The sequence below is a fragment of the Mirounga leonina genome, unplaced genomic scaffold (genome assembly GCF_011800145.1).
Source record: "Mirounga leonina isolate KUSES-001 unplaced genomic scaffold, KU_Mleo_1.0 Mir_171, whole genome shotgun sequence".
NCBI lineage: Eukaryota > Metazoa > Chordata > Mammalia > Carnivora > Phocidae > Mirounga > Mirounga leonina.
In genome coordinates, this window is record NW_023270436.1 from 2006262 (window position 1) to 2023149 (window position 16888).

General features: G+C 57.1%; 1 protein-coding gene across 1 annotated transcript in view; it reads left to right on the forward strand.

Annotated features, from left to right (window-relative positions):
* The window catches only part of RIMBP2 (RIMS binding protein 2), a 226319-nt gene that overhangs the window by 199009 nt on the left and 10422 nt on the right, over positions 1-16888 (forward strand). The window contains exons 13-18 of the mRNA XM_035016812.1: positions 682-1140; positions 2867-3010; positions 5665-5823; positions 10652-10769; positions 13910-14094; positions 14658-14826. Of these exons, the coding sequence (XP_034872703.1) occupies positions 682-1140; positions 2867-3010; positions 5665-5823; positions 10652-10769; positions 13910-14094; positions 14658-14826 (1234 nt within the window). The remainder of the gene's footprint in view (positions 1-681; positions 1141-2866; positions 3011-5664; positions 5824-10651; positions 10770-13909; positions 14095-14657; positions 14827-16888) is intronic.

Consider the following 16888-nt stretch of genomic DNA (forward strand, 5'->3'; position numbering starts at 1 on the left):
CCCTCTGCTCTCCCTCCTCCCCCAGGACTCCCCTCTGCTCTCCCTCCTCACCCAGGAATCCTCTCTGCTCCCCCTCCTCCCCAGGACTCCCCTCTGCCCCCTCCTCCCCCGGGACTCCCCTGTGCTCCCCCTCCTCCCCTGGGACTCTCCCATGCTCCTCCTCCTCCCCAGGACTCCCCCCGTGCACCCCTCCTCCCAGGGACTCCCCGTGTTCCCCCTCCTCCCCCGGGACTCCCTTGTGCTCCCCCTCCATGGGGAAGCCTGCAGGCAGGGTATGCCCATGCAGAAGTGTATCCTTGCTCTATGATAGCAGGAAGTCCATTTTGGCCTCTGCCTGGCCCTTTCTCCCCCCACCCAGCTTTGGCAGTTCATACCTGGTTTCTGATGCCTCTGAGGCCCCCACATCTATATCTGAATTGGTTCTGGACACGGAAGGAAGGGCGTGGCCCTCACTGGAGCCCAGGAACCTCCAAGAGCTGCACGGGTGGGGTCTGTGGAAGTCCCCGGCCTGCTCCCCACTCTGAGGCTCTCTGGGCCGGGCACGTGGTTGAGCTGGGCATGGATAGGGTCCCAGTCCCCGGGCCTGGGAGGCCGTCTGGGGGTTGGCCCCTGTCTGGCAGGGTGCAGGGGGAGCAGCTGCGGGCAGGCGGGCCGCCCGTGACGGGCATTCTCTGTGTGCAGGTGGCTGAGGTCACCTCCCCCATGGCGGACAGCATAGCCGTGGAGCTGGTGCGGCTGCGGAGCCTGGAAGCCAAGGGCGTGACCGTGCGGACCCTCTCTGCGCAGGGCGAGTCCACGGACTCCGCCCCTGCTGCCATCCCCCCCGACCTCCTGGTGCCTCCAACCCCCCAGCTGAGAACTCCCACACCGAAGCCCTTAGCAAGTGCCGGAGCCCCCGATACCAAAGATGAACACCTGGGTCCCCACGTCGCCATGGACGGGGCCTGGGAGCAGAGTGGGGCCCCGGCCCCAGCCCACGGGCACATGCTGGAGCCGCCCAGCCTGCAGGGCTCGGGCCTGGGGAGGCGGTCCCCCTCGCCCAGCCGGATCCTCCCACAGCCACAGGGCACCCCGGTTTCCACGTCTGTCGCCAAGGCCATGGCCCGGGAAGCCGCGCAGAGAGTGGCCGAGAGCAGCAGGGTAAGGCTGGGCTTCTCCTCACTGGTCTGCAGAGGGGCTGCTCCAGGCACTGGCGTCGGGGGGCTGCCTGGGAGGGCGGGATGCCGCGCGGCCTCCCTGTGCCCATGGACTGCGTTCTCGGCCAGATCCTGATGGGATCAAAATGTATTCTCAGTATGGGAAAATGGGCCCACGAACCCAGAGAAACTGCCTCTCGACCAGCCTGGCTCAGCTCCGACAACAGGCTGTGAGCGGCCCAGGCTCTGTCTGTGATGAGGGTCTGAGAGGTGCCTTCTGGAAGTCGGCCTGGAGACCTTCTTCCTGAACGAGGCTCACGTCCTGGTTCTGCGGCTTCAGAGCCTCAGCTGCGTGTGCACGGGTGTGCGCATGCTTGTGTGTGCATGCACACGCTTCTACACGCGTGCAGACCTGTTTCCACACACACACATGCACACAGACATATCTACGTGCACACGTAGACAGGCATGTGTATATACACATGTGCCTATGTGCAGAAGTGCACATATAAAAATACACTCGCGTGCCTGTTACCCGGAACTGTCCAGGCCATGGGGACGGAGCATTTGGGTTATGGTGGCGCCATATGCCAGACGAGATGTGCACTGAGACATGACGTAGTGAGAAACACCTATGAAGTGGTGCCCCGTCCAGGCCCCGGAGAGTGGGACCCAGAACTGGCTAGGCCGTGTGCCCCCCGCACCTGCCTGCCTGGGACAAAGCCCCCCTCTCTTCCTCGGGGGTGTTGGTCTACCGGGGTGTCCGGCATGTCTGCTGTGGCCTGCGCTCGGGGTCTGGCCGAGGCGACAGCGGCGGTCAGCATCCGTCTCGGCTCTGCCCGTCCAGCTGTAGGGTCCCTCCAGGACAGTGAGCCCTGACAGTGTCCACTCTGAGCTGCAGGTGGAGATATCCGTGTGGACACCTGGAGGTCCCAAAGCCTGGGTCAGCCTGGCCCTGGGGTGGGGACCAGGTCAGGGAGCCTCAGGAAGGGTGCAGACCCTAAGGGTCAGGGCTGGGTCACACAGGCCCCGTGCAGGACAGTGGGGAGGGATGCGCGGTGCAGTGACAGCCATTGGTCCTCCCCAAACACCAGAAACCCCGGCTGTTGTGTGAGCTCTCCCAACTGGTTCAGTACTGGCCTCAAATACTTAAACAATTAAACACTAATTTGTGACTTCTGACGAGAGGAAGTGGGCCCACCCTCGCTGTGTTGTTTCTCACGAAGCAGAAGCCTGGGCCCAGAACGTTGTGGTGCTTTCGGGGAAGCTCTGTGGGCAGGAAGGGCCTGGCAGGGAGTGGGCTCCCCTCTGCTCTTTGGGATGGCACCCCTAAGACCCCCAGGCGGGGTCCCGAGAGCTGGCTGGAGCCAGAGCTTGGGGCTGCTCACTCCCCAGGCAGCTCACCTTTTGGAGGGCGTAGAGAGAAAGCAAACCTTTGAATGTTACTTTTCAAGAAAGTGTTGAAGAGATCAAGAGCCAGGTGGAGAGAGAACTTTCCATCGGTATCCGTAGGTTTCCTCCAGCAAAGGCAGGAAGTGGTTCTGGTCAGGGACGGGAGCGGCACATCAGAGGCCAGCGCTGGGCCACCGGACACGGGTCCCTGCCCGCGGTAGCTCCCAGGGGACTGGGGGCTGAGCGAAGCAGAGGCCCAGCCCAGAAGACTTGGGGGCCTGGAAGCCCCCTGCCCCTCACCAGCCCCTCTTGACTGCTCCTTTCCTTCTCCTTCCAAGTTAGAGAAAAGGAGCATCTTCCTGGAGAGGGGTGGCGGGCAGTACACAAACTCAGATGAGGAAGACAGCTACGACTCCCCGGACATCAAGAGGAGAGGCGCCTCGGTGGACGACTTTCTGAAAGGCTCAGAGCTCGGCAAGCAGGTGAGTGTGAGAGTGGGGTCCCCGTGGGCCTCCCCTGGCCTCAGCCAGAGCTACCGAGTGTGACCTCCTCTGGGGACATTCCAGAAGTCCAGATGGGAGGCTCCCACCCTCCCCGACCGCCCTGTGCCGGCATCTGGTCACGGGGACGATTGGGTGGTCAGATAAACCTACAGATGACCACCTGGTCAATTTAGCAGAACCCACCTTTTGTTCATCCACTTTCCTTAATTAGACAAATGTTTGTTGGGCATCTGGTATATGCCAGGCATCATGGGAGAGCCCGACACGCAGGATCCACGTCCTACACCTAGAGCGCGAGCCGTCAGTGCTCCCCTCCCAGCCCAGGCCCCTGCGCAGCAGATGCGCCCCGCCTGGCTTGTGGCTCCGGGTTCTGATCACGTGCACTCTAACGGAGGCAGCCCTGACTGTCTGGACAAGAGACAGGAAGGGCTGGAGAGTCGGGCAGCCCGGGGGTGTCCCACAAAGACAGCAGATAGGTTACGGGACGCCTGCCATGCCCGGGAGGCAGGACAGCATCATGGCCTCGGGGGCGTCGGGCTCACACACTCGGGGTCACATCCTGGCCCTGACACTGCTCAGCTGTAGCTCTGTGGGCAGGTTGCCCAGCTCCTCCAGCCATCAGACTCTGTCTGCAAGATTAAAATAGTTCTACTTGTACTCATTTTAACATAAGACACAGAATGCCCACCTAATAACGACAAAGGTGATGAAGACATTTCACCACCCACGATACGGGAAGCCTCAGGAGGATGTTGCCAGACTGATTCAGCTGTCCAGTGTGTCTGGGCTCTGGCTTCTGAATCTTCCATGCTTTTTGGCCTTCCTCTTGCTTGCAAAGTGGCTGCCATAGCTCCAATAATCACACCCTCATGTGACAGCACCCCAAGAAGGAAGGAAGGGACGGATAAAAAAAAAGAGGGGGCTTGCTTTTCAGGCACTTTTCTCTTAACTGGGAGAAAAGTCTTTTCCAGAAGCTCCATCAGACTTGCTGCTACCTCTCACTGAGCAGACTGGGTCACGTGCCCAGCAACAAGAGAGGAATAGGATTCCTATCAACGGCTTATCAGTAATGTATCTGGCCAGTGACAGACCCCTCCTTCCATTCCATGAGTTTATTCTGACATCAGTGGGTTGGAATCAGATGAGACCGTATCCTCGTGCAAGGGAGTTTCCTGGACGCCTGGGGAAGACCGCCTTAAAACCAGGCTGGTCTTTGTGTATTTAAAGCCCTTCATTGTATGTCTTCTACTTGGTCCCTGAGTGAAAGAATTACAGCTGCAGCCAGGCCCACCCCGAGGCCGCAGAGGCTCAGGCTGAGATCCCTCCTGGCCCCTTCTCCCCACAAGGCACGCAGAGCTTCCTGCCTCCAGCAGGCCTCAAACTTCATGTGGCCAGAAGTGCTTACACGTCTTTATCTGGGCTAGTAATTGAAAACTGGAGTATTTTTAATAAATGTGTCACAGGCTGCTTTAAATTCATTTGTCTTATTGCCCACCAGGAAAATAAACTGTTCTTAACACCATCTAGCAAAACGGAACGTGGTCATAAATCTGAGCTCGCCTGGGTGTGAGGTTTGGGTTGTGGCAACCTTCCGTATTTTTGCTTTAAATACTTGAGATACTGAATGCGGACACTGTGAGTGAGTGTGGCGCCAAGCTGCAGCGGCCGGGCGTCGTGGTGCCTGGCCAGGGCTGTCTGTGTCCGTGTGTGCACGCACATTACCACGTGCACCTTTCATCCTATAGGATGTTTGGGTGTAGTCCACGCACAGGCTCCGTCAGGTGTCCACGAGCGAGCTGGGCCCAGCGTGAGGCCCGCCTGTGCGCGGGGCCCACCTCCTGCCTGGACCAGCTATTCTCTGGACAGCCCAGGGTGTGTGTGTGTGTTAGACGACACCGTATTTGTAAAAATCTTAAATGCTTTTATATGGCACACATACATGCACTTTCCCACCCTGCGGCTCTCTGTTGCACACATGCGGTGTGCCCGAGCCTGTGAGGGTCTCTGCCAGTTCCTGCCAGCTCGGAGCTAGCAGACCTGGACTGGCCATCTGTGCTCTTCTGGCTCCCTGAGCTTGACAGGATAGGGACGTCCAGGCCTTCCTCACCACGGATGGGGGCAACTTGCACGCACGCACATGCACACACATAAACGTGCGCACTCACATGCACACATGCACGCACAGACATGCGCACTCAAATTCACACACATGCACGCAGACATGCACACTCACACACACATGCACATGCACGCACACATGCGCACATGCACATGCACACATGCACGCATGCACGCACACATGCACACACATGCACACTCACATGCACACATGCACGCACAGACATGCACACTCGCACACATGCACACATGCGCTCACACGCACATGCACACACATGCACACATGCACACTCACGCACACATGCACGCACAGACATGTGCACTCACATGCACACATGCACGCACACATGCACACATGACACATGTGCGCACATGCACACACATGCACACACACACGTGCACATGCACGAGCCTGGGGCTTGCGAGCGTGCAGAGAGCAGGGGAAGGTAGGCGAGGAGGGCCTGGGTGGCCCCCAGACCACAGACCCCCACAGTGTCCCCTCTCTTGGCCCCCAGCCGCACTCCTGCCACGGAGACGAGTACCACACAGAGAGCAGCCGGGGCTCCGACCTCTCGGACATCATGGAGGAGGACGAGGAGGAGCTCTACTCTGAGATGCAGCTGGAGGACGGGGGCAGGAGGAGGCCCAGCGGCACATCCCACAACACCCTCAAGGTCAGTGGCCCAGGGTCACCGGCTCCTGCCACGCTGCCTGGAGCTCCCCTTCCCTGTCCCTGTGCTGGGGCTGTGGGCGGCTCCGGACGGCCTCACCCTGCTGTGGGGAGCCTGTGGGTTTGGCTCGGCTTCTTCCTCATTGTTGAGTTTGTGCTGGGAAACTCCTCCAACCTCCTGTCCTGCACTTGGCCCAAAAGTCCAGGAGGAGGGGTTCGGGAGAGTCTGTTTGGCACCCTCGGGCTGCCCAGCTCAGTGCCAGGAATTGAGTGAAGACCCAGAACAGGGAAGGCCTCTCCCCGCCCCCCTCCGCGGGCCGTAAGTGCTGATCGCAGAGCCAGCCGCTAGAGAGTCGGCCTCCGAGCTGCACTAGGGGCTGGGGAGGAGCGGGCCCAGCAGGGATTCTGCATTTACATGCAAGGAAGAAGCTGGGGTGATCGGTGCTCCAGGGGACATGGAAGCCAGAGGGGGATGGGGTGTCGGGGGCAACATGGGGTCCACACACAGGCCCCTTCGCAGACACCTCCCCCCAGAGCCCCACATCCTCTGCTCCCACCTCTGGTGTGGCCGCCGGTGAGGGGCTTCATGGGGAACCTGAGCCTGAGGCCTCCAAAGAGCCAAGTAGGAGGCTTTCCCTCATGTGTGTGCCCACACGCTGCCTGCCTTCTCGGGCCTTCGCTCCCACGGTGGGCCCTGCACCTGCCTGGGTGAGCAGTGTGGCCGCCATCCTCCAGCCGTTCCCAGCCCCCATGGGGGAGACACACAAAGGGCCGGACGGCTGCTAGGACCCTTGTGGGCTTTGCAGTGAAAAAGGCCACGAAGAGGAAAACTCCAGTGGGGGATAAAGCGCCCCACCGTGGAAGGTCTCTGGGACATGGGCACGCATTGTGATGGTGGATAGAAGGCAGCATCCAGCCCCGGCTGCCAGCTCACTGCCGCCTTGCACTGACGAGGCTCCGATGTTCTCCCAGCACAGGGCCCTGGCAGGGCCTCGGAGATACTCTGTCACCAGGGCACATGCTGGGGTCCTGGGCAGATTCGGCAGCGTGTCAGCGCCTGCCGCTCCTGGGGGCTCCTCCGGAGCCTGCTGCCAGCTCCCACGGCCTCACCGGCCGGCGGGACTCCCTGTAACCTTCCTTGAGGGAGGCAGAGCCCAGGCCTCGCCCGGTCCCGTCTGACGCCCCCTGATTCCCCGTGTTTGCCTGCGGGCGCTCACGGGCGGGCTGGGCAAAGCCTGGATCTGTTTTTCCATGACGCTTCTCCTTCTGATGGAGAAAGCTCCTAGAGTGGCACTTCCTGCAGATAGTTTGGCAAAGAAGCAGAAGTTTGCCTTCTCTTCCAGGGAGGAGGCCTGGAGAGCAGCAAGTTTGGTATAAAAGCCCACGGCCTGGTGCCGCCCTGCCAGCTGGGGGGGCCGCCTGGGGGAGCCCCTGGGAGCTGACATTGGGCAGAGAGGCTCACTTTGCGTTGCCCACAGTGCTGTTCCATTTTTGTTTTTAAATCAGGAGATTTTATAGGCTGGCCTGGACTTCTGAGTTCTTTAGAAAGTCCAACATTGTGGGGATCTGGCATCACGACAATTCCCTACAGCTGAGCCAGCTTCCCCCAGACCAGCCCTGCCCCGGCAGCCACCAGATTAGACCCCTTCTTCACGCTCACAAACGCGGGGTGCCCGGTTAGCAAAGGGGAGGGGTTGGGTCAGAGGCCAGGGCGCTGGCCCAGGCCCTTACCACCCACACTGAGCTCCTGCGCCCTCTCGGGTAAACGCACCAGGGTCCCCAGCTTGCGGAGCCCCATGCGGGGCCTGGGGAGGAAGGGCCTTGTCCGGTGAGGCAGTCGGGGTGCACTCGCTGCTCAGCTGGTGTGGAGGATGCCCCAGCAGAGAGAACCTGTGCGCGGCGACTTCGGGTGGGGGCACAGTGGCTAGGCACCTCCGGCCTGGGGCAGCCCCGGGAGGGCGCTGTGCCAGGCGGGCCCAGGATGGCGGGATGAGGCTCCCCGTGTGCGCCGGGCTAGGATCCGGAGAGCCAGGCTGACCAGGTCCTCTGCAAATACGGGTGGAGCTCGGCCGTGCACAGCGCACAGCCTGGAGCCGAAGGCGCCCAAGCGCCAAGGCTGGGCTGTCAAGCTCCCGAGTTCAGCCCAGAGCAAAGCGCGGCTGGAGGTGGGGAGGGCGCCCAGCAGTGGTGGGCGGGGCCTCCGTGGGGTCCGCCTCCGCCGCACAGGCGCCCCCCGCGCCCCTCCCCGCCCCGCCGCCCTCTGAACTCGGTGGGTGCAGGTCTCCCAGGGCCACGCGCCCCCGGCTGCCCGCTGCCGCTGTCCCCAGCCGCGCCCCGCCGCACGCCTGCCCTGCGCTGGGCGCGCTGCCTGCTCCAGGCTGGGACCCTGGCTCGGCGCGCCTGCCCCCTGCCCCGCACCAGGCACCATCCGTTAACCTTGTGTTCTCATTTCAGAGCCCGGCCAGAGCATGCCTTTCGCCCCCACGAGTACACGCATGCTTGCTGCCCCTCATGGCCTCTGAGACTAATTCTGTCTATTTTCTTTCCTCCCCCCGTGTCACTTTGGTCACACCCCGGGTTAACACACCACCCCCTTAAGGAGTGCTCTCAGAGTAGCAGCACCGAGGGGGCCTTCCTGGAGCGGCCTGAGCACCCCCACCAGACCCAGCATAGTTCGAGGCTGTTCAGTATCCCTGAAGTAGCCGAGGAGGGAGAGCACCTCGAGCTCTTGCACAAACAGGGCTTAGGGTACTGGGCCCGGGCCCGCGGTGGGGACGAGGCCCCGCAGGCCTCCTGGCTCCCAGCTGAGCCCCGGGGCCTGGCGGTCGGCCCCCGTGTGGAAGACTTCGCTCTGCAGGACAGAGGCTGTCGGTCCGGCCGCACGGCCAGCAGGAGCCCGGACAGTGGCCTGGACTGTGGGAGTGAGGAGGAGCTGTGTTTCAGCTTCAGGAGCACGACCAGGTGCAGCCCGGGCCCCGGGCGCTGTCCCTGTCGGAGAAGCCTGCGGCCGCTGCTGGCCCGACGGCGGACACTGACCCGGCAGAGCAGCATCGAGGAGGACTTTGGGGAGCAAGTGGACCCCAGCGACGTCCTCAGGAGCCATGACGCCCACCCGAGCCCAGAGAGATCCGCCCCCAGGAAGTATGACTGGGAGGAGCCCCCAGGGCACCAAGGCCCGCGGGATGTCTGGAAGAAAAGCATAAACATGCCCGACAGTAGGGCCACTGTCCCAGAGGCTCCGCCCCGGGTGGCAGAAGGCCCTGTGGTGTGTGCAGTCCACTCCCTTCTCACATCTGCTTGCCGAACCAATCCATTTTCATTCTTTGCCCTGGTTTTTTTTCCCTGTTGGTGTCCATCCCTGGGGAGCCTCTCTGCTGGCTGTCTTTCATTTCCATGCATTTTGATTTAAGTCCCATTGCTTCCTGATCTTTGACCATGCTGACGACCCCTTTACTTTGCTTTAGAATACTGACCCCCACCCCTCAGAATCAGCGACAATTATGGCTGCTTTAATTAAAGGACAACTGAATCTAAATTTTAATTAAGGGTTAGCTGAACTATGATAATCCAAAAGTTTGGCAACACGTATCTTTTCAAAGCGAGCCCCCGGGGACCTGTTAGGACCACCACCTGCACCGTCGAGGGTGTTTTCTCACTATGGCTGTGGGTTTGGGTTGCTGGTGTGTTTGGTCTTCATTCATAACTGGAAAAAAACAAGGAGGAGCAATTATTGAAGACATCCATTTTTACATATTGTTTCCAAAGTAGTTTTTTTTTCCTTCCCCTTTCTTTCCGGGGGGGGCAGTTTTCAGAATGAATTTTCCATCATCAGCTCTAGATGCATCCCCCTGCCTTGTGTTCCAGGCTTGTTAGTAGGTTGTCCAGAGTAGGGCTTCATTCAAGGCTTCATTCATCTCTATATTGTGTCCCCTTTCCAGAACATTTGCTCCCGCCATGCTGAACTTTTCCATGAAAGCACAGGTGAGCCGCTGGGGCGCCAGGCCTTGGGTCTGAGCCCGCGCAGTCGTCGTCTGTCCACACGAGGGCGCCGACCCAGACCCCCCCTGAGTCACGGGCCACCTGCGGCCCACACCCTGTCCCCCACCTGTAACAAGCCGTCTAATCACTGGGACTCTCTGACCACCGTTCATTCCCTGCGCCCCTGAGAACTTTCCGACTCCAACTACTTACCAGTGAGCTGGAGGTTTTGCTGTGATTCTCTTGTATGATTCTGACCGTTAGTGCAAATTAGAAGCAAACCCGTCTGTAAAGGAGATCCTTCCGAGTCAGCCCTGAAAATTGATTGGTGTCTTCGGATTAGGGCCAAGATGTTGCCGTGAGTTTCAAAGCTGGTAACGCACAGAAACGTCTGTCTTTGAGTTTCCGGTAACCTCACACACAACCGTGCCCAGGCGGGATTTGGGAAGTGCAGACCACCCCCCCATGTCCGTGAGCGCTGCGGGAGGGCAGGCCGTCCTGAGACTAGCTGAGGGTCCTCTGTGCTTAGAGGTGACCAGCTGGGTTTGAGCCCCTCTCACTCTGGTTCCAAGAATTTGGCTTTGGCAGCAGGAGCCGCAGAAAACATTGCCTCCCAAGGAGACCCTTCTTGCCCCCACTCCCCTCGGTGTGTCAAGAAACAACTCTGGTGTGGAAGACAGGGTGGCTGGGGTGAGCAGCCTTTTTCTCTTCCAGGTTATTCAGCTAACCTTTCAGTTAAAAGCTAAGTTTAGTTGCCTTTAGAGCTTCTGCTTCTAAGTTGAATTGATTTGGCTAACTTAATTCTCTTGTTTCCCAAGGCTGGCGAGACTTATGACTGTATGTTGTGTCTTCAGATTTTAGGAAACCCAGTGTCTGCAGGACGGGCTGACAGGGTGGATCACGTGGGCCGAAGGTTCTCCCATGGCAGTGCTGGTCCTCAGCGGTCCCGGCCAATGATGGTCCCATCCATCGGTTAGTGGGCCTGACTGACACTTTTGTCTCCCTTCCGACCCCAGAGCACATGGCTGCTCAATCCTTGATCTGAACGTGTTTACAAACTTACTAGGAGTAGCATTTTCAACCATGTACAGAAAACTCTCCGTTACTTATGGCAAAAAGAAGGCAGAAAGAGGCATAAGAGAAATGAAACCTATTTGTAAGTATTCTCAAATATCATATTGGCTTTTTATGTCAATCTTCTCCCTACTGATTTTTTCTTTCCTGGAGAGGCCAAACCACATAAGGCCTGGAGAGATTGCAGGGTGCTGCTTCTCCACGTCCCGGCTCGTGCTCTCATGAGATGCTTGTGGTCAAAGAAGCAGGAATGGCAGCTAAATTGCAAACACCTACATAAGCCAGAGTAATGGAGAGTTCTCTGCATGCATCAGTGCTTTGGCAGCGGGGCTCAGTGTGACGGGAAACCCCACGAGGCCTGATGTGGCCTCCGGAGCGTGGGCTGCCCTCCTCCCCGGGCTCACCTCCTTGCTCATGAGCCCTCTTCTGGCACTCTGTGCCCATTCCCTTCCTTCCTTTTTGGGATTGAGCCAGTCTTGCTGAAAGCTGTCATTTCAGTCCCTGTGACCGACCCAGTGGGGAAGGGGGCAGTGGTTGAAGGTTTGTTCGTTCCACTGGAATGAATCACGGCAAAAACAATTCCAAAAGGTATTCACACAAGATAATGGAACTTGGTAATCAGCCCAAACAAACGGGCCTTTTGTGAAAAGGCACGCACGCATGAAAACAAGGCAGGGAGAGCTGGGAAGGGGGCAGGCGTACAACAGACCGACCCGGGGCTCCCGGGAGACAGCGTAGGGCCTCCGGACACCTGCTGCACTCATCACAGCCACACAGCCTATGTTTAGGAGACAGTCGCCTCCGCTCACGTCAACTAACAGGACAGACAGATGGGATGACGCAAAACAGGTCCTCTAAACTATTGTCCTTCTTCCAGACTTTTCTTCTCTAAATTAGAGTCCAGACAATGGAGAAAAAAATTTCCTCTTCTACCTTTATGGTTTTAGGATGTTTTTATTGATCAGTAAAAATGTCATAGAATACTCAAGATCCTTAAAAAAAGAGTCTTCTCAGTTCACTGAAAAATGACAAAGTATGCAGAGTCCACTGGTGAACGCTGGTCTCCCATTCCGGATCCCCTGGCAGGTTACATCATGCAGAGCCCGGGTAGTTTCGGGGCCTCTAAACCCGGTGCCACGTTCACATGATCCGCGTGTCACTCCCGAGCCTGAGGGGTGCTCTGGGCTTGGGGGGACCGGCCGTCTTTAGAAACGAGGTGGGGCGGGGCTGGTGTGCGGCCCAGACTCAGGTCTTCTGTGCTGTGGAAGCGGGTTTCTGAATCTCAGTGGACTGTCCCTGTCATGCGTGAAGCCCACAGCCTGGCTCATGGCGTGAACTGCAGTGCACGTGGTTGAAGCGTTAGCCACGAGGACGCTGGGCTCTGCAGAGGCTCCATCCCCGGTCTCCTGGGACTCAGAGGGACCGGCCACGGGAGCAGCTGCAAATGGCCTGGCGGGCACAGAGGCAAAGGGGGGACACGGGCGCCCCCAGGTCTCACCAGCTGACCCCAACCTCGGGGAGCCTCTGACGGCCCTTCGATTGTAAAGAAATCAAAACGCTGCACGTGTGTTTTCATCTTAGTAAAACACTAGTTAAATTAGCAAAAAGAGAGTAATGCTAACGCTTTAACCAAAAAAAGCCTCTTAATGCAACTCAAAAAAGTGCTAAATAATCCATGATGGATTTGGTTTAATTGTACCTGACTTCTTATCATGTAGCAGTGCAAGAAAGCACATAAAAACATGATTAAAATCAAATGCTTTGATTCGTACACACACAGAAGCACCTATTAGAGTTTCAGAGGACAAAAGTGAGATGTGCTCACCAGTGGCCAGTGACCCCCGGGAACAGTCAGTGACGTGCAAACAGACCCTTTTCCCCTTGTTCCAATTTACTTCCATTTTTCTTGTGCAAATATCAGTGATTGTTTTAGGAATCTGCTCCACTCCAAAAGCATTCATTTTCTTTTCCAGAGGAACTTAACTCTGTAGACCATATACTCCCTAAATATATTTTTAATTATTATTATTATTATTTGAGAGAGAGAGAGCATGAGCAGGGGAGGGACAGAGGGAGAGAGAATCTGAAGCAGGCTCCATGGCTGGTGCAGAGCCCGACGCGGGGCTGGATCTCACGACCCTGAGATCACAACCGGAACCAAAATCAAGAGTCAGATACTTAATCGACTGAACCATTCAGGCACCCCCCGAACAGATTTTTAAGAAGCAATGCATTCACAGTTGAATAAAAATACTATACCTTTTCATATTCTCTAGGTGTCCTAAACTAAGAAAACAGTGACTTAAAAAGATTTAAAAAGAGAAAAAGTATGTCGGTCTGGATGTAGTAAATTCTCGACCTTACAATCAGCATGAGGAAGGCCTCCTGACACTGACCCATGACTCGCAGGAGGATGGAATTGGGTGCGGTTTCTCGCTGGATCGTGGCTGGTCTTTGCATTTATCATAGTTGGTCTTTGCTCCACGTGAGATGCCCCACTCGAGGGGATCCCATTCTGACCAGGGGACTGTGACCTCCCCAGAGGTCCCTTTGACTTAGGTCATGATCTCAGGGTCCTGGGATGGAGTCCAGGATTGGGCTCCCTGCTCAGAGGGGAGCCTGCTTCTCCCTCTGTCCCTCCCCCTGCTTGTGCGCGCTCTCTCTCTCTCTCTGACAAATAAATACGTGAAGAATGCATTTGTCGCCACTTAAGTATTTAGAGCTAAGTGAGCAGCTCGGTGAAGTACCCCAAACTTTGACTCACATGCAGGTGCCTTTCGGTGACCAGGGTGGGGGTGGGGGGCCGTCCTGCCGGCTGTGCTCTGCAGCGGATGGCCTGTCCCACACTCGAGTTCCATGACAGCTGCTGGTTTTTCAAACCCATCTGTGTCGATCTGCATATTGACCACAAATTTATTTTAAAGACAAGTTACAGTGCCTCCACCGTCCCATCTTCTAAACCACACTTCCTACAATAGCACACATCTCCAAGTCCAGGAATCACCTAGCCCTCTGTCTTTGTCCCCACATGCTCCCAGACGAGTACAGTGAGCGGGACCGCCTTTCTCCAGACTTCTACGAAGAGTCAGAGACCGACCCAGGTGCCGAAGAGCTCCCAGCCCGGATCTTTGTGGCGCTTTTTGACTATGACCCCCTCACCATGTCCCCGAATCCAGATGCTGCCGAAGAAGAGCTTCCTTTTAAGGAAGGACAGATCATCAAGGTGGGGGCCGGGCTGGGGGCTGCCAGGCAGGTGGGACAGATCATCAAGGTGGGGGCCGGGCTGGGGGCTGCCGGGCAGGTGGGGCACCCAGGGTAGGGGCGTGCTGTCACCATACTGCCATTCCTTAGCTCGTCCCAAGGGCAGGCTCGTTCTGTTGCTTTATATGTTCAGCCTTCGGACCAGCTGAGAGGAGGGGCCTTGTGAGTCTGAAGTAGGGGCCTGACAGAGAGCCTGGCCCTCCGTCTCTCGGAGGAAGCCCTTTGCTATGGACGGAAACACCGCTAGGAGGAGTCTCAAAGTCCTCTCTGTCGGGTGGGGTCTCCTCACACACAGCCGGCCAAGTGAAGCCAGAGCCCTGATGGGGAGACCAGCGGGTTGTCCAGACCCTGGGGCAGAAGCTGGTTCTCAGGCTGTGTGGGTGGAGGGGCAGGTGTGCACGTCTGCAGGGCGCGTGTAGGTGACCGCGGGATCTTCCCCACATCATGATGACACGCGGCTCCGCGCCGGCAGAGCTGATGCGCTTGCGACCCAGCAATCATACTGGCCCTCCGCACCGGCTGCAGGTCTATGGTGACAAAGACGCGGACGGCTTCTACCGTGGGGAGACCTGCGCCCGGCTCGGCCTGATTCCTTGTAACATGGTCTCAGAAATCCAGGCCGACGACGAGGAAATGATGGACCAGCTTCTGAGGCAAGGCTTCCTTCCTCTGAACACGCCCGTGGAGAAAATAGGTAAGAGCCCGCCCCCGGCTCGCCCCTGCACCTGCTGGCGGGGCCGCTTCTGCTTCCCCCAGCACCCCACAGCCACGCCGCCAGCCAGGAGCAGGAGGTGGTGTGGACAGGGTCCAGTCTGGGCCATCCCAGACTGAAAATGAACCCACTCTATAAACCGGGTTGTGATGGTCCTGCGTGCTTTGGGGACATTTATGCACCTAAATATTTACAAAAACATAGATGATTTTCTAATGGAAGATGAAGTGCAGCCTCGCTTACTGAAAGTCTGTCTAGAAAATAGACAGTCCATCTAGAAAATAGACTACTTTCTGGTTGTTTGTGCATGTTTTGTCCCCCTAAAATGTGTAAGTTTATCATGTGACCCCCACGGTGCTGGGGTCAGGAAGCGAAGCCTCTGGGAGGGGCTGACGGCATGACTGCAGAACTCTCAAAAGGGCATCAGTACCCTCATCCAGGAGGCCCCATGGGCGTCCCTCGCCTCCTCTACCCTGCGAGGACACAGGAGAAGAAGCCTGTGGACCAGGACACGCGTCCTCCCCAGACCGCGACCCTGCGGCGCCTCGGCCTCAGACTTCCAGCCCCCAGAGCCGTGAGGAGCGACCGCACTGTGTTCGGGTGGTGCACACGGACCGGGATGCCGGGGATGAGCTGTGAGCCTTCGCCCATGCCTAGTACGGGTCAGAGGGTGATGAGGTCGCGCCATGCTTTCCATCCAGGTGGGTGTTGCTCATCCAAAAGGCAGAAAGGATTTTCACGCTTTAATGTGGATGGATGACAGCCTCCTCCATTTATCTTGACCCAATTTGCAAGCACCAGTGAGTACACAGCAAAACTATTTTCAGTGAATTTAAACATTACATTTATGATTTCTAATTGTGCACATGTGCAGGGAAAATCTCCTCATTACAAAGGCCTTTGCTTTCTCTAAATAGCTACAGACAGAAAGATCCGCTTTATGTCATTCACGTTTTAGGCTTTAATACTTCAAAACATTAAGTTAACTTAGTTCTAAATCAGATTTCAGAGACAAAATTCAATGGCTCAAAGAATATGCATAATTTTAAGGATAATCCCAAAATCACATATGCTGTTTCAACCTCTGGTATGAATGAACTTAGTCTGAAGTTGAAACCCACATCTGGTAGTTGAAGCTCCTGTGAATACGCCGCCCAGGTCAAGCCCGCGAGCCGAAGCTCCTGAGCCCCGTATACCCCGACTCCTTTCCCAAGGCCACAGTGACGGGGTCAGGGCGGGAGCGGGCTCTATGCACCGTACACCCAGCAAGCCTGCAAGTGATCCGCTAGAAAACAGTGGCTCGATTCATGTTACCATTTAGATTACATGTCTGTTTGCTTTATTCTTTTTTTCTAAACCTGACTTTTGAAGGAACCAGACTGAGCCACCACAGGCCCTTCTAGCGCTACAAAGTAGGATTGTCCCTGCGGGCTGAGCGCACATCTCCCGCGGCCGGGGCAGGACCCGGTGTCCGCCTTGCGGCCCTTTTCCGACACCACGTGCGGTGAGACAGGAGGAAACGGGATGCAGACCGGAAAAGAAGACAGACTTTTTTCTAGTCACAGATGACATGAAAATCTACTTAGATAATCTCAAAGGATCTAGAACAGAAGTTCCTAGAACTAACGAGTGAGCTTAGCAATTGTTTTTCCAATGTTAACCGTGAAAAATTTGAACTTGACATTTAAAAAGTAATACTATTTACAACGATGTGACAGACATGAGAAGGAGGGGTTGAATGCACGCAGGCTCTGTGTGGGGGAGACCACCAATGGCGAGGAAGGAAATCCAAGGATCCCCAAGTAAATAGACATCATGTTCCTGGACTTCAGGCAGTGAAGACATCCAACATCCCCAAACTGACCTGCAGATGGATGCACCCCCGGTCCACGTCCGTGCGCATGGGACACACCCCGCGGTCCACGTCCGTGTGCATGGGACGCACCCCTGGTCTACATCTGTGTGCATGGGACTCACCCCTCCCCCTGTCCACCTCCGTGCGCATGGGACGCACCCCTGGTCCACGTCCGTGCGCATGGGACTC